The 24,773-nt window shown below is 37.9% G+C and overlaps 1 protein-coding gene across 1 annotated transcript in view; it reads right to left on the bottom strand.

The window, feature by feature from the left end:
- Positions 1–24,662, bottom strand: part of ADAMTS20 (ADAM metallopeptidase with thrombospondin type 1 motif, 20) — a gene marked incomplete at its 5' end in the record, with an annotated part of 89,235 nt that extends 64,573 nt beyond the window's left edge. Inside the window, 4 exon segments of the mRNA XM_008939144.1 lie at positions 8,049–8,305; positions 11,906–12,068; positions 24,326–24,552; positions 24,555–24,662. Of these exon segments, the coding sequence (XP_008937392.1) occupies positions 8,049–8,305; positions 11,906–12,068; positions 24,326–24,552; positions 24,555–24,662 (755 nt within the window).
- Positions 24,663–24,773: the final 111 nt, after the last annotated feature.

Below are 24,773 nucleotides of genomic sequence, written 5' to 3'. Positions count from 1 at the left end.
TGTTTTGGAATCCATGTGGAGAACACATTTCAGAGCAGCACAGCTATTGTCTGCTTCCTTCCTTCCTTATGCACTCCACTCTTGGTTACTAACCAGCAAGTCTCCAGTTATTCTGAGGTGGGAATAAGGAGCATCTCTCAAGCACTCACTGAGAAGTTCAATTAGGCACAGACACATTCAGAACACCTTTATCAAAGAAAAGGTGACTGTAAAGGCTGAAGCACTAGTTAGGCAGAAGGTGTTATATGAATTTGAATGGAATAAACAACCATTTCGATACTATCAAAACTACTTTTAAACGACCACAAACTATTAATCTTGTAATGTATTCTTACAGTTTGAGAAGTACTTTGATAAACCTAGGAAGGATATTCTATCACAAAGAGTGAAGGTATGTTTCTGAACAAATTGTCATTTCATTTCCTCAGTCCCTTACTATGTAGGGAGATGGGATGGCTATAAGGGAGACTAACCTATGTTTGATTCAAAGTATGGATCCTTCGAATCATGGGCACTTCCATGACATCCCAACATCTAGTTATTACCGCTGCTTTCAAATATCAAACAGCAAACTCTGTGCTGATGAGATGCCCTTACCAATGAAGTAAGGTATCCTCTGCAGGCTTGCTGAACACATAGGTGAAGAGAAAAACCTTGAGAGTAGAAAACCACAAACCAAACTTGAAGATTTACCTAAGGAAGTGTATACACTAAAATCATCAACTGAGACTTGAAATGGTAGATCAATGCAGGAAACTAGCAAAGACCTGAAATGTGAAAATCTTATTTTCAGTAAAAAAAAAAAAAAGAAGGGATAAGTACTCCCTGCTCCTGTATTCTCAGGTCCCTGCTCTATTACTGTAAGCATTCATGAAAAACAATGATGAAATGAGATAGGAATTTGATAGACTACACCGTTGCTTTACAATTTCCAGATCTACTTGCTTCACAGTGATCTAAACCCAGGCTTCACAGAAGTAGAAGGTAATAGCCAAGAAACAGAGAAATTAATTTCAAGAATTCTTCAGACAAAACCAGCAACCACACAACAGAACAGTTCAGAGCACACAGCAACAAAGAGGAAAAAAAAAAAAAAAAAGATGATGGTTACCCTTCAGTGGAAGGATCACAGTTTTGTTTTCATGAAATTCTCAAAGACTAAGCCAGATCTTGTCATCATCAGACCTGTGGCTGTCAGGTGACTGGAAGCAATTTGGTCACAACAAGGTTTAGTTTCTCTTGATCCCCCTGTTACAACTGTCCATTAAACTGGGACTGTGAATTGTAGCAAAATGCCCTATTTGGAAAAGGTGCTAGTAAACAAGAAAGCACTTCTATCGGCTGGAAGATAAGGAAATGATACATTCAAATTGAATTGGACTTCCTCAGCTTTTTTTTCCCTAAACATTGTATCACAAGATCTCTTTTTCTGTCCTGTTGTCTGTTACTCACAACGAGTGTACCAGGAGAACACAAACACTCCTATCATTTGAAAGAAACATGGTCTCACTTCTTAGCTCACATGCCTTTCAAAGACTCCAACAGTGTCTTATTTATCACCGTAGTGCTGAAAGGATGTAAGATATCCATGATCTGGGAGATTTCTCCTTCACCTCTTCCACTGTCATATCCCGATTCTGCCATATATTTTCTAAGACCTTGGAAATGTCTGAAGCCATGAGATAAAAGTCATCAGCTTTTATTGCTTCACTGCAAGAACGAGAAAGAGCTGTGCTATTTCCACTGATGTCACTCTTCTGTTCCACCCAAATTTCTGTACAAACCCATGCTTTCACCAGTTGAACCTAATGCCAGCAAAGAATTCTCATGCAAACTTGCACAAGTGTACCTACATACCCTGGAGTTAGCAGTTTTTACCCCCTATGAGTTTTAGGTCACCTCCTGTCCCTTCATCCAAGTTCTCTTCAATCTACCATCTCCTAAGCTAACCAAGTAGAGGTTCCAGATGACCCCTTGTGCTCTACTGGGGTGGGGGCTAAAAGAAAGAATACAGTGCTTCTAAAGGCTGAGTCACCTCTCCACGAATGCCTGTGCTCTGTCTTATCTCTAACTTGGGATTGAGATGGTTGCAAAGATCTCTCTTTAATACTGCGATAATTAAGTAAATGGTGACTTAGTCATCATCCTTTACAGCCTTCTAATAAAAATATGCATTGAGGCTATAATCAGATTACTTCAAATGCCATCACGTACAGCTCAGACGTCAAATCATCCTTCCTTTGTGTATCTGAAAGAAACTACCTGTAAAGACCACTTCACAAGGCACAACCATAGCCAGGCTTCTCTAGCCACTGGAAGCTACTCCAATAATGACATGTGAATGTTGCTTGACAAAACTCCTGGCAGGTCCCAGGCAGCTTAGAGCAAGACCTTTGATGTAATTAAACAAGTACCAAGGCTTCACTGTAAAGACAGACCTTGAACCCTCTACTACTGTGGAGAAAGTCATAGAGACGAGTATTAGTCTAATCATTAAATATACCACCACCTAGATAGCAACATCAGTAAATAGCACTAATAGCAGTGAAGTTTAAAAGATGGGCAAGTTTATGCCTGTCTACATAGTGTAAAGTTCCATAAAATTATTTAGGTTGGAAAAGACCTTTAAGATCAAGTTCAACTGCTAACTTAAGACTGCCAAGTCTCCCACTAAACCATATACCTAAGCCCCATATCTAAATTTCCTCTAAATATTTCCAGAAAAGGTGTCTCAACCACTTCCCTGGACAGCCTGTTCCAGTGCTTGACAACCTTTTCAGTGAAGAAATTTTTCATAAAGTCCAATGTAATCCTCCTCTGCTACAACTTGAGGCTATTTCCTCTCATCCTATTGCTTGCTACTGTGGAAGAAAGAGACCAACACCCACCATGCTACAGCCTCCTTTCAGGTAGTTGTAGAGAGCAATAAGGTCACCACTCAGCCTCCCTTTCTGCAGACTAAACAACCCTAGTTCCCTTAGCCACTTCTCGTAGGACTTGTGCTCTAGGCCCTTCACCAGCTTTGTTGCTCTTCTTTGGACATGCTTCAGCACCTCAATGTCCTTCAGGTAGTGAGGGGCCCAAAACTGAACACAGTATTCAAGGTGCAGCCTCACCAATGCTGAGTATGATCTCTTCCCTAGTCCTGCTAGCCACACTATTCCTAATACAAGTCAGGATGCTGCTGGCCTTCTTGGCCTTCTGGCCACTGCTGGCTCTAATACCTCTATATTAGCTGGCGGACTTCAAGGTGTAGCGAGGTATGAGGCATTATGACCTTTAGTATACAGGCATCCTGGAGCTGGAATACGAGGGCAGTCACATTTTTTAAAATAGTAGGGCTTTTTTTAAATACCCATATAGATATCCATACATCAAGATAAGTAACAAGTTTAGCTCAGAATTTTGTACAAATAATTGTTTCCAGCTATGTATACTCACTGGTGTATAATCAAAAATACATTTTCATTTTAACCACATCCAAGTGCACATGATCACGTGATTTTATATATACAGAAAAAGAAATGTGATAAGGTATAGAGCTTAAGCAAGAAACAAATGCCTTTGTGCTGCCTCTCTAGATTTCACTGGATGAGAGATGAAAAGCACTGAACGTTCCTGCAGCATTAGAAGTAATACACTGATCTAAGTGAAACAGGGGTAAAATACAAGCTTGGTAGTCTAAGGAGTAGACACAAGGAGGAATACACTCATCACCAGATTTTGCATTTAAAATATTTATTGCCTTTAAGATGCTAGTCATACAAATGAAATTATTAACATACAAATGTTCAAGCCTACGGCCTGTTCTTAAATGATGACTACCTGGCAGAATCAGCATATCAAACACTCTTAAATGCTAGCACGCATCTGTTTTCCCAAAGTGTTATGGAAGATGAACTGTTAACAGTTGTATGGTATGAACTGCTAAGAAAGTATAAAAACATGCTTTAAATTCATCCCATATACGTTGGGACAAAACTCTTTGGCTGTTTTTTTCAGGATAGTACATGGGATCTTTCCACACAGAAAATATTTCACAATCATTGTTGATGTTTAGCTGCCGAAATGGGAAAAAAAAAAAAAGTATAAGCAAGACAATAACTAGAAAGTTTTTCTTCTAACAAGACCTGTTACTCACTGTCTTACATTTTACATTTCAGAGAATTACAGTAGTCACAAAACATCACTAAAAGGACTGTAACTATTTCCAGGTACTTCATTGCCAGCTTGATTTGCAGAGACATGAAAGTCTACACAAAGAACGAAGCAATCTTTCTCTGATTTGAAGAATCAGAGTCATTCATGTGCAGCCCAAGTTAGGAACCTGTCTTGACAAAAATTAAAACCCCCAGCTTTTAAAACCATGTTACCATGGTAAAATAGTACTGTTATAACCATGCTATTTAGTGATTCCACGGTCTCACGGCAAGTTAAATGATACAAACTGATGCTGTCCCAACCCTCTCGCTGAATGCATGGCTGCCCTCCTCCCGTGCTCCAACTGTATTACTCACAAGACAAGGCAGCCAGCCAAGTTCAGGTCTGAGCTGGCCAATATAGCCCTACCACAGGTGGTTTTATATGTCAGGTTTTCTTTTCAGAAAGGCAAGATTACAAAGCTCTTGCTGCAAGCAGACTAAGAACAGACTATGAAGGGTTTTGCTACCAAACTAACTAGGTAAGTCGTCCATTTCTTCAAAAGATGTCAATAATCAGGTGTCCATTTCAGAAAATACGGACTGTACCTCAAAATGTATAATAGAACCAGATTTGATGAGGTTTTGGTGCTTTTACAGTAAACTCCAGCATCATAATGAGTTATTTCAGTTGCTAAGGTCAAGCCTTTGTGTTAGGGACTTCGAACTGTCACAGCATAATGTGCTTAAGATAGTCCTCCAGCTACTAAATCTATTCAGGCATTTACTGCCTGCTCTAGGCAAGCTGATGCAACCCTTGGAGGAACAAGAAAGAACACAGTACATTAAGCAATCAGATTTCTATATTATTTTATTATTTCACAATAAGCAATACCCATCTTTACTGTGTTTCAATACAAAAGTTTTTATAAAGTCCTACAGCAGAGGTATTTCTGCTACTTTTAAATACATATTTCAATCAGAACTAGTATTTCCAAGACAGTGTAAATACTTTGAATACTCATCTTGCCAAGATTTATGCAATTTTAAAGAAATGAGAAAATGCATTCCAGTTCCAGTTCAATGGGATTACTTGCATGCTGAGAGTTAAGCTTTTCAGTTTGAATTGGATGAGTGGCAAGACACTTAAAACCCTAAAATATTTAGTACTATATTTCAGTTCTTATTTTCCACTCATAAAACAGTACCCTATAGCAGCAGGTTTGCTTTGGTGGCTTTGTTGCTGCCAAGAAAAAAAAAAAAAAAATAAGAAAAGAAAAATGGGGCAAGATTTCAAAGGTTCTTGTGGGAGCTAGATGTCTAAGTTTCATTACAATTTAATGGGATTTATACGATTAAGTTTTTTAGGTTTCTTTCAAATTCAAGCCAAAACTAAATATCCTTAAAATGTTCAGAATGATTATGAGTGGAGTATAATGCTTGATTCATTTAAAATGCCAGTAACCTGACAATTTCTCATAACAGAAGTTGCTTGACGAGACACAAGTACCATTTAAATGTAATAATCAAAGCTATGTGTATAATGGCAGCAAGGAAGAAGTTTATTAGTTTTATTTCTTCCCTTTATGGGTAATTTAATAAGACTAAGAACGGCTGTATTTCAAACACTTATAAACTGTGGGTCAAGCACACTGATGAATTCTAATACAGATTACATAGCAAGAGAGCGGTAGGTCATTTTCTTATTCTTTGTATTTACTACTACCTTACTGAAAAATAACTATTGTGGGAAAGTAGAAGGAAGGGAAAAGACTGAGCAATGAATCTTCATACCCATTATTTTATTTGTTTGACAGAGCAATACATGTGAGTAGAGGGTTGGACCAGATGATTTCCAAAGGTCCCTTACAACTTTAATAATTCTGTGGTCCTACGACATCACAGAAATGCTTCAAGGAAAAGGGGTATGAGCTGAGATATGTATTCTTGTCAGGGTGGGAAGAAAATTAACTGGACTGTGAAGAAACTCTGTTAGAATTAAGATCTTATTTTACATTTTTTAAAAAAAATCTGCATTTATAAAAAAAAACATTTCTAGAAATAATGTCTTCAACATATCTCAAGATTATCCTCAGAAGCAGCAGATGCAAGTGTGGAATAAGAGCTGCCAGAAGATGCCAGCTATACATCTATATACTGTGGTATTCAAAGATATTAAATTCATATTAAAGATGTAGTGGTTTATTGTATGCCATTACCTCAAAGCCAGCAGTAACTGTGCTAAGCTCTAGTTTTACAGTATAGATAGGTAAGCTCAAGAATGAGATCACAAGCTTTTAAGCAAAGAACTAGTGTTCTTTCACTTATACATGTCTACATGGAGACTCCCTTTAGCAGCAATTACACAATGCATATCCTATTAATTATGTAAATAAAAAGACAAGAAACATTGCACTGTAAGGAACAGTGGTTGAATGTAAAACATCTACAAATGCAGGAACAATGTTTGTTCTTAAAGAACATCAGGAATTACATAAGCTATAATTAGAACACCACCTCATGAAAACTACACAATAAATGTTCCATTTGATCTTTTTGTAAAGTCTGTAAAAAACAGCTTCCATTTTAAAATAGTGCTTTGACCACTTCACTTTGGTTCTTATTACAGCTCCGTATTAAAAAGTAACTTCATAAAAAATGGCACCTTTTGGATCAGTTGTTTCTAAAAGCATTGCAAACTGAGTCTGTACTGTAAGTTAAAGAAAAAAATCCACCTTTCAATAATGATTTTTTTTTAATGCACTAACCTTCAGACCTTCACACCACTGCCATCAAGAAAAAAAAAAAAAACAAGACTTTACCAAATTAAAGTATGCTAATCTTCCTTAAAATGTCATTACTTTTCTGATAAACTAAAGAAAATTCCATCTTCTAAATTTAGGTGTCTACATTTGTGTAACAGGTGACAGCACCTCCACTGCCATCAGATGGAGAGCTAGACAATAGAGCAAGCAGAACACAGTTCAGTTGCCTAACTACACATTATCCAGTGTCACTTCAGATGCTATAGGTTATCAGAAACCTATATAGAACTGGCAGATATGATACATGACCTACCAACTTGCACACCTTTGTGACAGAGCAGCTGAGGCCAAGTCAGATGCCCTATGGCATCTTAAACAGCACTGGACACTTCTATGAAGCAAATTAATAGATCCCAGTGGAAGCTGGAGTTATTCTGTTCATCCAAAAGTAGCTGTCTGTAACTGTCTGTTATTTAAAGCAGATGCCTCCATAAATACCTGAATGTAAGTGTCTAAATTTCCAAGCACAAAGTTAGATGCCGTTTCATGTAACCTAGGTTTTGTGAATAGATGGAAGGACAGAAATTTAGAAATAATTACTATGCAGAATATTTCAGCATGCCTTTTCCTAAAAAATGGTCCAACAGATGTCATGGTAAACCTTTTGATTTTATAGTGCTAATTGCACTACATCTTGAATCAATACAAGAAGTGACTTTTGGTTCAAGCAAGAATTCACCACAGAAAGAGGTCAACTAAATGACACCAACTCAAACTCTGACCCATATTATTTGAAATTACTTGACAAACTAGGATTACTATAACCAAGCATTTTTTCCTAATGCTTTTAACCTCTGTCTGCTGTAATAAATCGATATGGTTAACTCACTGAAGTTTAAGAATTCTAATGCAACAGAAATCAGGAAATAGGTCGCAGCATTTCACCTACACACCTTACTGCATTCAACTGAAAAAAAGCCCTAATCTGAAGTTTTGTCCTTACTTTTTTTTTTTTTATGTTTATGGAATTTCTTAAATACAGAATATAATAAAACCAGAAGATAGTAAAGTTACAGGAAAAAAAAAAAAAAAACAAACAAAAAAACCCAAATAACTGGAATTGCTAATACTTAAGTTTACTTACTATTGACATCAGTGTTAATATGTAGTGCTGCAAATTCTGCCCATGGTGACGAACCATTTTGTTGTCAGCTGTAACCATCACTTCTACATATCTTGGATAGGAAAGAAAACGTTTTTTCCTGGAATGTGGATTGCCAGCATCCTCTGTAGACAAGTTATTTAAAGCGTACTTTAAACTGGGAGACTTCTGTAAAACATTGCTCTCTTGATTTAAACTGCTGAAGACTGGGTGTAGTAAAGTGCTCTTCACCTCTTTATCTGTAAAGTAAAAAAAGATACACTGTTGATTCCATTTTCTAAATTTAAAAAGAGAAGAGGGCAAAAGGCTGCCCAAAGACAAATATGATCTGAACACCTAGACAAAGTGCTTATCTTTATGATTTATGATCTTATTTCCAAGAGACCCAGGGCAAGAATTAAAAAAAATAATATTAAACTTGGAAAGCTGTAATAGGAAGATCAGATTACACATCTTGTACATTATCATATAGTTCTATCACATACAGATTAATTGTTAAAAGCTATTTAAGAGATAGCAGTAATATACAGTTCCCAGAATGCAGTATAATCCAAATAGGCAGGCTGGAAGGAGAACAGCACTACATCTTAAGCAGAGCAACAAAGGAAGCAAGTTAAACAAAATGTATTTTTAAACACAAACCTTTGACACCAATAGAATCAAAATAAAACAAAGATTAGGCCTAGTCCTGAATTCAAGTTCCTACTGACTTTTTAATTTATATAACTTTACATGAATACGGAGTTTACTTTATAAGCAAGTTCACATCAAAAGCCTTCAGTGACTTCCTTGACAGCTTTGTTAATATTCATTATGTATGATCAGGTTCAAAAGGAAAGAGAACCTACACAGATATCTCCAAACTAAGTACTGTAATACTTCAATTACACCGCATGCTCCAGCCACCAGAGGCTTCTGATGCCTGATACATAAGATCCATACATTGATCAGGGAATCATCTTAGCAATAGCCCACAAAAATACTGAACTGAGAAACATCTGAATTCTCACTACTTTTCAGAACTTAAGCACTTAACTAGACCCTTCAGCCCCCTCAGAACAAACCTCTATTGTCTTTCTTGAAGATAGTTTTCCTCTTAAAAAGTAGCTGCTGCCAAAGGATACATCTCCTAATCCTTTTATTCTAATGCTCTAATGACTACAGCACTGACTCAAGAATTCAGAGATCCCAACTCTGCCACTCTCAACTTGAGAGGATTGAAATCTATGCATTCCATGTTTCAAGGGAAAAGCCCTCAGCGAGAAACTTTAAGCTGCTTTTGACAGGTCCATAGCCTGTCCTCTTTAAAGTTAGGGCATAATGCAGCCAGAAAACAAAACCAAAGGGACAGCAGCAAGCACCTTAAAGTTTGCTGAGTAATGGTCTAAACGCTAGCCACAAAATATAGCTATAGTAATTGCAAAAACTATTAGCACTAACAATGAGGGGAGAACATCCCTGCTCATGGCAGAGGGGTTGGAACTGGGTGATCCTTGTGGTCCCTTCCAACCCTGACAGATTCTGATCTGTTTTAGCAGAGGACTTTAGAGCCCTAACGGCTCAATGGTTGGACTGGATGATCCTGAAGGTCCCTTCCAACCTAAAGGATTCTATGATTCTATGAGGGAATAGCTCTGAAAAGGAACTGGTTCATGAGTACCTACAAATACTGCATGGGTCAGACTGAAGAGAACTGGCTGAAGCTACCTCATATGCACATCACCTTCCCTACATCACAAAAGGTGCCTGAGATTTCAGAGTACTGGCAAAACGGAAAACAGCCTGGGTTTGAAGTGGGAGTTCAAAGACAGCCTAAATTTCTGGAACAGTCGAGACAAATTCAATACCAGAACAAATCAATTTAATTTATAAATACCAGAATCAACAAACGGATGAGGAATAACTACTTTGTTTGTCAAACACTATGGCAAACTTAGATGAATTGCCATGTACATGAGAAACAGCATTTATGGATAGAGGAAACAGATGTTCTATCCTGACCTAAGCAAGACATGTACCAGGGTTTCTAGTCAATTTTTCATCAGTGAGTTTAGAAGAAACCCATACAAAATAACAAAAAGATTAAGACATTTTTAAAAGTAATTATTATTGTCCAGTTTCAAACGAAAAAGATGTACTGAATGCTATGCCAGTCCATGTCTTCTGTCAATGGCCACTTACTAGAGAAACTCTCCCGATGGCAAGTACTGCTAGATACACTCTGTTCCTCCTTGAATCAACAGTGTGAATAATCAGGCAAGATGGGTATTAAAAGAGGACATTTAGCAAATTACCATTTTTAGCACAGAAACTAGCACAAGATTTTTCTTCATGAACATTTTGCCACTTCACTCCTCCAAAAATGACAGTAACCTCTGTGTTACAATCTTTTGTAGTTGCTCCAATAAATGAAAAGGGAGGAAATAACCATATGCTTAATGCTTGGAGCCTTTAAGGATTTTCCAAAATTAAACATTAGCCACCCAAGCTACACCCATATTTTTGCAATTTATATTTTCACACACCTGGACCGATATTCCTTACGAAAATAAGGCTGAAATTTTATTATTGTCCTTTTCTTTGGATAGTTGTATTTCTGCACTCAGCCTTGCTTTAACATTCCTGAAGTGCAAGTACACTCAAAATGCATAAATACAGATTTTAATCTTATGAAAGGTGTAGAATTTTAGAAATGATGTTTCTAAATGCCAAACTGAACCAAATATAAACTGCCCTCTCCTATTGGGAATCTCCACTCATTTGTGTTTTCTTTGAGGCCAAATAAACAAAGGCTATATGCATCTATCAAAAGCAAAAGAAAATGTATGTCACTAGGCTTAAAGAAACAAAATTAATTTTCCAACACAATGAAAAATATTTTTTAAATGGCAATACTATAATAGTAAAGGTTAAGAAGTACATTGCTCAGGCAGGATCTTCAAAGGCTTCTACACTACATCTCAAAGCAGATGGTATCTCAGCATTTAAAATGAGTCTATGGACACCTACAATTTCAAATAAACCCTTTCTAATGCTGCTCTTTTGTCTAGCTTTTGTACTTTGATGGCAGCTGCAGGTGCCTTTCTCACATCATACTTTTTCTGACTATGAAGATGCACATGTAACTATGAATAACTACTGTAAGTTTTCTGCCCCAGCAAAAAACACAGTTTAAAGCACTGCTTTCTACTCACTGCTTCATGGAATTAATACCACCATGATAATAATATTTTTGCCTTTCATAATCACTTCCACTGCATATGTTCTCTCAAGTTACTTTGCTTAATGATTAACTTATATACTGTGAAGCTATGAAAGTACAACCATTCGCTTGTCACATAGCCTCATGGTATACTTGTAAATTATTTCAAATAAAACTAAGTATTATGAATATGTAGTCTGAATAATTTACTAAAAATACTCATAGAGACCAAAATCTACATTAAAGGGTAATATGAGCTACTTCTGTTATTAAGGAAGATAGATGCCCTGTGTTATCTGTTAGACTCGCAAAAGGTTCATTATCTTTTGTGAATAAAAGCAACAATTCTTGTGGATTTACTCTTTAAATGTTTACAAATGGGACAATGTAAGTGTAAAGGAAAACTCAGAGAAGTTATTGCAATATTATAATTTTTTTTTCACATGCATATTTTGTCCTACATTTGATTTAGCCAATGGCAGAAAATAGGAGTTGAAAGCCTATGTGAAAGAAATGTATATGTTCTGACAGAACAATATTTACAATTTTGTAAATATTATTTACAAAAAACAAATCTTCCTTGTTTTAACATCTGACATTTGAAAAAGCGACATTGAAATCTGAAGTATGACTATACCTGAAACTTCACACAGTTTATCAGATTTCTGAAAGTTTTTTTTAAGTTCTTCATGCCTGTATATAAGATGTGGTTTGTTATGCTCATCTTCATGTTCACCTCCATCTGCTTTCATCAGAGGTTCTAAAAAATATTCACCATCGTGTGCCTTAAAGGTGCCCATCTGAAAGCAAGAGAAACAATTATTTTCCACCAAAAATATTGGTATTAAAATAACTTTCATTGAAATAAACTATTAATGATATCTCAAAATTAATGGAAGTACATTTGTATGCAATACAGAGGAAATTTCAGTAGAAGCTGGAGATGGAAGCGTGAAGATAAGGCAAAGAAGTTTGCTTTCAGAAACTTTTCCCACCAGAATAACTCACAACAGATTACCTTGCATAATAATGGTGTATCATAGGTAATCACTATATAGAAGTAACGTAACAAAGGAGACCACAAGTATAGAGAATCTAGGTACAACCAAGAAGGACCAGTTGGAAATGGTGCACAAAGGAGAAGAGGTCATTAAGAAATTCAGTATTTAAGTGTCGCCCAAATTCTAGACTGATTTGTTGCCTTCTAACCTTTACATAATTTATATGTTTTTCTCCTAAAATTGCATTTTGTCCATAGATCATAAACATGTTAACCTGACATTTTTAAGACTTCGAAATGCGTTCCAGGAATTCAAAGTTGACAGTTTCATTAGCATCTTCTCATCAATTTTTTTTTCCCCCTTCTTCTATAGTAGCAGACACAAATGGGTAACTATATAATGGGAACCAAAGGAACTCTATCACTAACTTGGCACATATACAAAGGAAAAAGAACAAAAATTAAGCTCTTCTCCTGCACCCTCCCACCTCATAATCCATTCAGTTATGAAATCCTGAAACAAAACCTCTTCTTTCTCACCATACTCCTGCAATAAATCCATAACTTCCTATGGCTTAAGTGCCTTAGTTCAGGAGACTATGAGGAAGAAAAAACGTGATAATTTAATCAAATTAGTTTTAGACTTTTTGGCAACTTCCTCACTTCAGTCAATTAAGTGTGAGCAAGTACACTGCATCCTGTTACCTGTTTTGCTGTATTAGTGAGGCATGCTGACAAATAAGAGAGTAGTGATATAAACACAGTAAGGTTTGTGTCAGCCTTGAAACTCGGGTTTACAGAGAGCAGTAGAGCAAGATACAAAAGAGAAATGAAAACAGCTTTTCTTCCAAGCAACCTACAAATAGTCTTTTAAAACCTGCTGCAGACTACCTTAGTGTCTAGGATGTTGTACTGGAATTATAATAGTCCCCTGAATTTGGGAACCTTCTAGGAGTTATCAGTTTTCTATATTTTAGTGTCTGTCAGGCTTCATGCATGTCAGACTATCTGTAGTCTTGCCTGATACATAGTGTATGTTTCATTCAAAATTACAGTTATGTAAATTCACTGCGGTTGAATCCTCTGCATCACCGTTGTTGCAGAATGAAAAAAGATGTAGATAAGTAGTATTTTCCTTTCACAACTGTTTAACTTGCAAAAACATTTTCTTCCCCCTTCACTTTCATTTAAATTCTTTGCAAGTAATCTTCATGATGGATCCTTTATACGTTCAGTTCAGCCTTCTCACATCTGATGTCTCCAGGGCACATGGCCTGTGGAGACCACTATGTGCCACCCTGGAAAGGGCCTCATGAAAACAGATATGCCACAGTTGTCACTTAGTCCTGAGGAGGTGCAACCTTCTGGGCAAAATGGCAGGGACTGACAAGAGGAACTCATCACTCTGGGACAAAGCAGCAACAACTGATGCTAAGATTCATATTGATGTTTATTGCACAAACTGTTAAAAGTCCCAATTACCAAAACATCAGAAATTTGACACCATGCTATTTGTGAACACTCTCATGCTAATTCTTTTCTCCTCACATACCATAAACATTATTTCTAGATATGAAACATTTAAAATATGTTATTTTAGATTTAATTAAAAAAACTTTATTGCTACTGCTTTACTCCACTCATACTTTTTGCTTCCCTCTTGGTCTTTCTAACAGATAGAGAAGATAATCTGTGTTTGTTTCTTTAATGGCTTTTCCAACCAGCAGGCTTTCAGATTTTACAAAGACATGGCTCAGCTGCAACAAACATGTTTATTATGAGAATAATAGCACAGAACTAGTAAGGAAAGAGTTTGTGCTACATTTTAAACTCATATTGCAGAATATCAAACTTCCAATGGGAATGATGATCTGTAAGAGGGTGACACTTTTCTACCATTTCACACTCAAAAACAAAATCAGTAAGACATATGTTCCTGAGTGATTCTGATCACTTTGAAAGTTCCATTCAGACTCCTCATCACATACTCAGACCTAACTAACCAAGTGCTACCAGAGGAAAAATACCATCTAGGAATTCAAAACCATATTTATGTATGCATTATTCTACCCAGCAGATTGGGAAGAGTCAACATGAGGTACCATGACTGATTCAGTCCAGGACTGCTGATGCTCCAAGAGGTATTCCTGCCTTGTCCCTCCTCTAGATGTGCACTCTCACACTTCTTTAAGCACTAGCAATGGAAATCATGTACACTGTGTGCCACCTCCTCTGTGCAGTTAAAAATCTATGCCTCCTACCAAAGAAAGATATTTTTCAATTGAAATAGTAAGGGTTGCCTGGAATGAAGAACCATTTTTTTTTTTCTAGAAAAAAGGCAACTTCATGCGATCAAGAGCTTACTGTAAAATGAAGCCATCAAGCAACTCACAATGGTGCTCCAGATCCTGCACATCAAGCTAAGCCTAACAATGAATATAAAGTACAAAATGCCTGACAAGATCTGTGGCTCAACTTTCATTGCTCTGTAGCCTAAGTATGCATCAGTTCTGACTGAGACGTTTCTTAACTGAAATCCAGAATCCTGTGCTGAGAAAGGATACACTGAAGTCATGTGGGGAGGGAGAAAAAACAAAAAAAAAAGCAGGCAGTTCTCCAACTTTGAAAAGACACTCAAAATTAGCAGTAACTGTGCTCATCTTCACAGTAAATTATTAGAGAAATTGCCTAGAATGCAAAAGAATGAAAACTCCATAGTTATATCAAAGAAAATACAATACACACCACAAACTTATAGTTAACCTGAAAAGTTAGGACAGACATCTAGAAGGGAAGAATTCTGTATTATGTTTCACGATCTCAGAGTTATTGTTATTTGTTTTAAAGAAAAAAAAACTATTAATACAAGAAGATACAGTAGTGCCTTAACACTGGCGATTTCACCTTTCAGATACCTGGGCTAATTATTTCAGAAAAAAATGGAGCCAGGTTTCCACTCACTTGCTCTCTCTGGCCCACTGATTCTTGTACAGTATCCAAAGACCAACTGCCTGTTTAGATATGGAAGAAACAGGTGAACAAAAAAAAAAAAAAAAAAAAAATTTAGAATGCAGCAAAGTTTAATTTTTTCCAAAATGAATTCTCCTCTTCAACAATGTTCATGTATAAAAGTAATTATTTCCAGCACTTAGAAAGGCATCCCATGAGTAGTCTGATAAATCTTTTGCACATCCCCCATCCAAATTGAGAAGAACAATATATTCTATGTGGAAAGAGCAAATGATAAGAGATATAAACAGTACTCCATCTTAAGAAGGCTATGAAATATTTGTCATTTTAAACCCAAGCAGACACCTAGCTTGAAGCCACCAATTCCAATCCTTAAACTCTCTGTGAAGACTAAAGATGGATTTTCATTAGCGACACATTTATCTCCCCATTTTCCTAACACACAGGTCTACAAAAACTCAACCACTGGCTACACTGTGTTTCACAGTCCTTAATTAACAAAACTGATACTTAATAAGGCAACAGACTGTGCTGATACCAAAGGAGCTACTGCTGCAAGTTAGGCACTCAAGGAAAAGAGCTGTGAGATCCAAATGAAAAATACTTCTGGTAAAACCAAATAAAGCAAAGTCACTTAGATGTACGGAGGCAGGTTGCTGAAACAGGAGCCCAAGCATTTGCAGGAAATGAAATCAGAAATGAACTGGATTTACTTATGTACAGATGCCTCTCAAATCATATAACAAGAAATCTGCCTGAGACATTCTATTTCTGTTCTCAGATAAAGAGGTAAAAGTACTTTTAAAAGATCTCTTCAGTAGAAGTGGAGTACAAAATTAAAAACAGTCTCTTGCACATCATAAATAAGTGGTCCAAAGAGGGAGTGCTACCCAGGACTATGCATATGCATAGATTAGAGGAAATTTATGAGAAAACCCACATGAGAAAGATAATTTATTTCTTGGACTTAAGACTCTGGATGAGTTAGACACTTTCTATTAAATCAAGGTTCATTGGATGAACACAACTACTCACTATATATGGTATATCTTATTGGCTTGAAGTGGCTTAAAACTGTATAGTCTTAATCAAAATATTTGCTCTATTCCAAGAGTAGTAGAAATAAATATTGCAGAAGTTATAGTTAAAGTACCATGCCCATATACAAATCACATCCTTGTGTATAATGGCAACTTCACAGAACACATGGAAAGCATAAGGGATATACAGCAGGTTTCAGAAACATGGAATTAATCTTAATATATCCTACAGAAAAACTGGAAAAGTTTCAGAAAAATGCTAAAAGAACAACTGAAATTCTGGAAAACATGACTAAACAGGCAGACTCCCTCCCAGGTAAGCTCCACTCCTGTGCTCAAGTATTTTTCATGCCCTCATGGTATGGCTTCTTAAACTCAAAAACCTGCAACTAGTTTATGGCAAGAGTACTTTCATGGCTAAAGTAAATTTTAATATCCCCTCCTTTTACATTATTCTCTTCACTGCTCGTTCTCCCTTGTGTTAATTCAAAGCTCTTCTGAATCATGTGAGAAACTTTCACCTTTATCTTCCTGTCCCTCTTTCCAACTTTGTCTAATGAAGACTTAAGAAGCATAGCTTAATTAGTTCACTGAATAAAAAAAGTATTAAAGTTTATCTGATCATGGTACACCATCAATGTCTGGAAAAATATTTCTACAAAAAGATAATTCAGCTAGAAACACAACAAAAGGTAGTTGTTGCAAGTTAATAAATTAATTGAAACTAAAACTAATACAATAGAAATAATAAAATAATAATTAAAAAATAATACTTTAGCTAAGTAGCAGAGAAGAAATATCTAGCAAAGGAGAAACATTTTCTAGTGAATCACCTTTTTAGAAGTGCCTGAAAGCAATGCATTTTAAGTTCTTAGAAAGAAGAAAATGCTAAAAACATATAGCTTTTATTAAAAGATTATAGGGAAAAAATCTTTCATCATAAGTTTAACTATGATCTAACTATATGTCCTTACATATTTGTGATGCTAAGATTTCATGAGCAGATGGCAATCACACCTTTAGCACACTTAACTACACCTTGAACAAAACTTAGGAGGCATCCACCTATGTTCTAAAGTGTCCCAGTCTGGAGAGGCACCTGGTTAAAATTAATTACTGGTTAAAATTACATCATTCCAGAATGGAATTTCAACTCCATTTAAACTCCTAAAGGGATCTTACCTATATGTATGTTGAGATCACATCTGATCTAACCATACCCATAACTGTACTACTGGATCCACTGTCCCTGCTGTCAAGTTACTTTCCCCCAGGAACACACACACAAAAGGTATTTTCCTTTTGCATCATGCACAGGGGAGCGAATATTCTTCTGGGATTTGTAAAACCTGGCGCTAGGTACCCTGGACATCACTTTGTAAGGCTATTCTAAGCAAGAAAATCTGTTTGAAACCTGGTAGAAAGAATATTCCAGGAGTTTCTAAATACAATATGTAACAATAACAGATTGGTTAAATATCAGAGAACTTGAGAGAATGTTACAGCAGACATCTTAAAGACAGCTGGAAAGAGCAGGGATGATGGCAGTTATCAAGATTCATCAGAGTGGACAGAAGAGAGAGGTCCAACTTATTCATTTTTACCTTTATACACAATTCCTAGTGATCAAGCTGGACAAATCAAATAAGAATTATGTACAACAGCTTTTTCATAGATGTATACAAGGATATATACATTTCAATATGGAAAAGAGGCTATTCTGCAATACCATTGAAAGTGGTGAAATAAAATGTATATATACATAATGGTGGGGGATTTTTTTGGTTGGATTTTTTGGGGGGGGAGCTGTTGGCTTTTGATTTTTTTAATTTTTTATTTAGGGGGGTTGTTTTTAACAAACTACAATCAAGCTAAGTATTCCCATAAACACAGACCTAGGGGATCCACGTGCTTAATATTAGAGGAACCTATGGTATAATCTAGTCTGTCTCAGCAAATGTCAAGTTAAGTTTACATTTGCAACTTATCTCTGTTTAAGGAGAACTTCCTAGCTTTGATATTTTTAAGTACACACAGAAACACCTTTTTCTCTTACTGGGAGGTGAATAGCTCCATAAAGTCCTTTGAAACCTCCTATGAGCCATCAGACAGTTATCACTCAAGTACATGCAAAGCATGGTTGGATTTTCACCTTTTTCAATCAACCACACAGTAAGTTACCTTGAGTACTTTTGTCAATGTGGTATGGCCTGTTTTCATGACACCTGACTTTGCTTCCATGATCTCACCATTTCTACGACTGTATGTCTGAAACAGAATGACAACTGAGACTACAGCAGACATGTTATCTCTTGTGGGCAGCCTATCTATTCCCCAAGAGTACAAAGTTCCCCAGATCCATGAGGGCTAACTGTGTGGACTGCCACCTCGGGCAGCTGGAAGCATTAACTTTAAGGGAAAAAAAACCCCAAACAACTGTTTTTCACACCATTTCAGTAATTTAGTTCACCTAGTGAGAGCAAAGGGCCATATGTTCTGTCCTCTCCCCTCCCCTGACACTCTTGTCACTCACACTCATGCACGTTCTGTGTACTTCCTGGAAGTTTAACAAACATAAAAGTAAATCCAACCTCCTGTGGCTGCCTGTAGCTTTCCAGCAAATTCATCTGTGTCACATAAACCCAAAATGATGAAAAAAGATTGTGCATCTCCTATAAAGACATCAGTTAAGAACAGGCTTTTGTTTCAGGTTTTCTGTAACAGCTGCATGGGGGACCCAAGCAGCCTTACTGTTTTATAACAACTAGTGTGATGAATGGTGATTTTCTGCCAAGACAGGCAGGCAGAAACTGACTCTGGGATACAGGATCACATTCAAGTAAATTCAAGTGTTATGGTCCACTATCAGATGTATGTGAAAAAGACATCTAGTGTCCCTGTGTGGAAAAACAAAGCTAAAAGGGGATGAGATAGCAAAAGATGAGCCTTTCATTCTGCGACCAGCAGAGCAAGACTAAGAAGACTTCAGGCAACGGCAGTCCTTAAAATAGGTAGAGTTTGGTCTAATTCCTGATCCTTTTATGTTCTGTTTAGCTATAAAACCAACAGCCAAAAAGAAAGAACATTTTATCCTTTACTTGCCAAGTCAATCCTTGTACTTGAAATCATTTTGTGCTGGTGAGAGGTAGAACAAAAGCACAGGGTGACAAAGGAAGCACTGAAATTTGACTGTTGTATTGCAGACATTCAGGGCTGGAGTCTCACCTTACAGAATTATATGATGAGTGAAACCAGAACTACTGAAGTGGAAGTTACCACATCAGCCAGTCAGCAGCAAGCCTTAGTTTGTCCAAACACAAATTGATTGCATTGAGTCGATATTTTATTATGATTTTTTTTCCTAGCTTATGATGGAATCTCTACATTACGATACAGATCTATAAAAACTAGTAAGTGGCTTATGGATGTTCTTAGGTTTATAAATGTGATCTGAATGCTGAAAACTAACCTGCCTTTCAGATTAGAAGGCAATTTTTTTTTTTTTGAAGTGACAGCCTGTAAGTTAAAGCATTAACTTATGTCAAGGTAAGCATATCTTTCACTTACAAGTGTTAAAGCCTTCTGTGGAAAACCAGCATAGTTGAACTCAGCGAATTATCAGTACTATACAGCACCAAACTGCAGAGCAAATACATGGAGCCTGTTACCTCCACAAGAAACTCAATGCTGGCTAATAGCTTCTAGCAAGGTGGTTGGGATTTTTTGTAACAAAAAATTAGAATTTACATTTCATTAAGGTAAATTCCAGAACTGCCTACTTTTTCTTAAAAGGAACCGCTGCACTCATCCATAGTAGCAGACAATTGTTTTCAAAATCTCAGAGAGGTGATCTGCTGACCTGTATTATTTAAAAAAAAAAAGCAACTACAACCTCTTGTACTGTGGAAATTCTGAAGATCCACACTGAGGTTCATAATCCTGCCATTCTCCAGACAAAACTAAGCTTGATGTGCAGTATTTACCAAGGACCTTCCTTGAGCTCCTAAGAAATTTGTCATCTAGATCTTGTAGCACTGCAGAAGCTGCATTAGAACAAAGCAGTCCTGCCTTCCTGGACTGCAGAAAGCCAACTGCTAGCAAACCCACGCAAGAAGAGATTTCTGTGTACTTTCTTACTCTTAACCTCACATGCTGACTGGCTGGCCAAATTTGCTCTGTGCACCAGAGGCTGTACATTTCCTCCTTCACTACCTTTCCTGCTCTCCCCCAGTAAAGCCACATAAAACACCTCCAGCACTTGAGCATTAGGCTCACAAAACCTGATTTTAGCTATCCTCACCATCAGTCGACACATTCCTGACCTCCAAGAAAGAATACCAGGCTTCTCAAAGGACTAAACAAATGGTTTTTATAGCATTCATTCAGGTTTAAAAAACTAAAAGTAGCTGTATTTTCTTCAGATAGAGGCCTGACAGGAATTGAAGACTCATTCTAGTTATAAATTCTAATAGTTTCCTCATTAAGATACTTTATTTAGTGATATTTGCCAATAAATCTTGTAAGCTGTATGTTCTTAAATGCTAAATGATTATATATATATATATATATACACACACACACACAAATATATATATATTTACCTCCTTGATTTTGCTGTCTAGATAACATTTGACAGGCCTCTTTAGTCTACATACACCCAGGGACACCCTCAGCAGATTTTGTTTCCCATGTTTGTAGGGAGCTATAACTGACTAACACAGTAAAAGTAAAAAGATACAGAACTTAGGAAAACAAAGTGAAATAAAGCACAACATTTCAAAAATTACTCTAAAGATGCAAGAAATATGCCTGTATGAGATCAGATGTTCAACCCAGGCCACCACTCCAGATGACCTTCTTCCTTTGATGGCATCCCAAACTTCCCTAATTACACACTCCCTCCTTGCAATTACTATAGACTCCCTGCTGACCTTCTAACCTCCTTTTGCCATTTGCATCCCTGAACCCGGGGCATGCCCTGAAATGTAACACAACAAAACTACACACAGGGTGTCAGGAGCCATTAAGCAATGCTTTATGGGTACTCCGGGTTGTACATGCTCTTGGCACACTCAGAAAAAGGCTTAACTGAGGGTGAAAAGGGAAAGCAGAGCTTGAGAGGGTGCACACACTCAGCTTGGGAATGCAAAACACAGAAGGGGGGACTCGGGAAGCAGGACTGAAGCTGTGAAGGAAGGCAGTGCAGAGCTTGGAGATAGATGCCTACAGGATAAAGTGAACCCAAGTACCTGGTTTAACTTCAGATCACTCAGGCACATCCTCAGTAATTTTTAAAATTCCACTTTTAAGTTTCCTGCACCTTTTATCTAAGTCCAAGTCATTTTTTCCTCTCCAGCTTTTACAGCATTGGCCTACAGCAATTGCCTTATATATGCAAAGCTGGAAGATAAAATTATACCACATAGTTTAAAGCAATCTGTTCTACTTTAATTTTCATACACCAAGGTCAAGTTCAGCATTGAGGGAAATGAATCTAAAAGAAAAGCAAATTTACTTTAAGTATAATACAGGGCTACTGAGTCACTAGTCTTGTTTCAATTGTCTCACAACAAATAGTATCTTAACTTGGCAGCAGCTCCACATAAATCCTCACACATATTCACAAAGCATGTTCCTGCTCAATCAAGGGCAACAACTAAATAGCGTATTTTTTGCACGTACATTTATTGAACACACAAAGCTATGAAATTTTAGAAACCTTGAGAAAAAAAAAAAAAATATACTGACTTGTAAGGGTAGCCCCACCTGGGAGTGGTGGAGGGCATTCAGGGAGGACAAAATCTCACAGGAAAAATCCACCTGGCCACTACCTCCCTCCTTTTTTGGAGTGGAGAGGAGAACGTCCATTAAAGTTGTCTCCCCTGGCAGTCACATGAAGAGCATAATGTTTACTTGGAATCCATGAGGATCGGGAAGAACAGTAAGCTGAAGTCTGAGTCGGGTTGGAGGATACTCTGCACAGATAGAGGCAATGAGCTGGCTGTGACTGCCTCTTCAGCCCACGTGTAAGCATGCCCCACAAAAAGTGCACCAGCACCCATGCAGGGCTCTGCTTCCTCTCCTGAACACCTCACCAGCTTCATTAGTGAGGGGAAAGCGGCCTCAGCACCGGGTATGCTACACACCCTCCACAAGGCTGGGCCTGCCTGAGCAGAAGACGAAATGAAGAGAGAGAGAAGGTCCCAAGAGCAGTGGGACAGCAAGGCCTTTGCTGGTGGCTCAGACTAAGAACTCTATCAGCCAGGCAATGAGCAAGGATGTGAACTCCAGCTGGAAGCTGCAGTGAAAGTTCATAAGGCTCATCTAGAGGAGGCAAAGGCTGTTGAAAGGCACTGAGGGATGTAGATTTTTCTGAGAAAATAAGATATCCAAATTACTAGAGAAGAAGAGGTTCTTGTGCTGAAGAGTTTGAGAACTGCTAAATAATAGGTAGGTGAGACAACTTAAGTGCAGTAGGTACACACTTTCTGCAAAAATTCTTTTCAGCACACGTGGTCCCTCCAGATAGTGAAAAGGCAGGCATGGTTTGCAGGGACAGAATCAAAACAGGCAACAAGAGTTATGAAAACAGAATGTTTTAAAGCTTCTTATATTTATTCCATATAGAGCACGACAAAACTCTCAATGTCATAGTATATGAGCATCTACTAGAACATGAAACATTACAAGAAAACCAACCACACCACTGTTGACTCCTCCTTGCTCCTACTCTCCACAAGTTAGTGCAACACACTGGGGCATTTGGTGTAGGTTTGAATTGGGTTTTGGATAACGCAGACAAGAACCAATGACAGCTGTTTGCAAAGCAAGATACGTAAACAAAATGTTGATGAATACAGAATGACTGGTTTTGATTGCTTGCTTCCCCAGCCATTTCCAAGGACTAGCCCAAGTCTACAGACCCAACGACAAGGTGGCATATATCCAAATATCCAAGTATAAGCACAAGACAGAGGTGTCTGTCTCAAGTACCAATTATTTCTGATCTTCTCCACTATGTGGATCTCTTTACTTTAATATGTGCCACACCCTCCTGCACGCATCCAGCCAACTCCATTCTATTTTCTATAGGCTACTAGAAAGAGACTAGAATATTAAGTTGCATTTTTTTCAGTTCCCCAAAATAAGCCTTACACCTTTACTTTCCTCAGTGTCTGCAAAAAAACCCACAGAATAACTTCTATTTAAATTCACAGTAATATTTACAACACCATATTTTTACAGCGTGCATGTCACACAACTTGTCCTCAGCATTTCAACAAGCAGTGATGTGGTAAAGCACCAGGTAACACTCTTCTTGTTTCTAGAGACAAAACTACAAAACATAGCAACACAGTACAACTGTTTTGATAGACAGTTGTGTGATACTATTTCTCCACTATCACTTCAGAAGACAGAAGGAATGCTATCAAGTGATAAATAAAGAATGTGTATCAATAGAGTTTTGACTGGTTTGCTCCACTGAGTTCTTAAGAATGTTTTTATAGATACACTCTCACTGAAGTCAGTAGGAAGCTTCCCATTCACTTTTAAAGGACAAGTGATTAGAGAGCAGTGCTGTACATCTATTAGAATATGGCATGCCTCCACAGCATTGCTAAAAGCAGAGGAAGAAAAATACCAACACTAGTTCTTCCCTCATCTCAAGCACCATTATTCCTCACTCATAACCACACAGCATCTATAAAGCTACTAACACATAGCGGATGGCAACCAGCAGCATCCCTTTATCAAAACAATAGCTTACTGTGCTTCAGAGGCATGTTTTTTCCTCCATTACAGTGCTCTTGGTGTCAAAAGTTACATCAACCAACCCCATCACATGCCAGCAATACATCCTTTGAAAGCAGCGTTTGTATATCCCACCAAAAAAGTATCATCATGACTGCAAACTTCCAATGTCAAGGCATTTCATGACCAACTACTTGGAACGACGCCCGAGAATCTGCAGCTCAGCTCTCCGGCAAAGGCATCCCGCTACAGAGGAATATGAATGGAGACAGAAGGCAGTAACTAACACGCTTACCAAGCCACCGCAGATGCTGAAGACGGCCATGTGCGTCTCCTGCGCATTGACATGCCCACGGTAGAAGCAGTGGCGCAGATCAGGGGAGGTCTGCTTCTGCGGGGCCCCGACGTGCACCACAGCGTACTGAGCAGCGACGAAGCCGGCATCGGCGCTCAGGTTGAGCCGGAAGACCTGCCCGTAGGCGCTAAGCCGGTAATGCGTTCGGAAGTTTTTGTCCTCGCCAAGCTCCTTTTTCACCTGCTGAAGTGATGCGTGTGAGGGAAAACTTCTCCAAATTCATTCACTCGGACAGGTGTGACGATTTCATAGGAAGACAGCTGCTTCACTAAGGTCTCTGCAACAGACAGCGAGAGGCTCAGCCTGACGGGCCAGCGCGGAACCAGCTCCACTCGCACCCCCGCGACCCCCGGCGCGGCACCGGCTGCTCTAACCCGGGGTACGCGGA

This window comes from Merops nubicus, unplaced genomic scaffold (assembly GCF_000691845.1).
Source record: "Merops nubicus isolate BGI_N331 unplaced genomic scaffold, ASM69184v1 scaffold8064, whole genome shotgun sequence".
Taxonomy (NCBI): Eukaryota; Metazoa; Chordata; class Aves; order Coraciiformes; family Meropidae; genus Merops; species Merops nubicus.
This window is presented reverse-complemented; position numbering and strand designations above follow the sequence as displayed.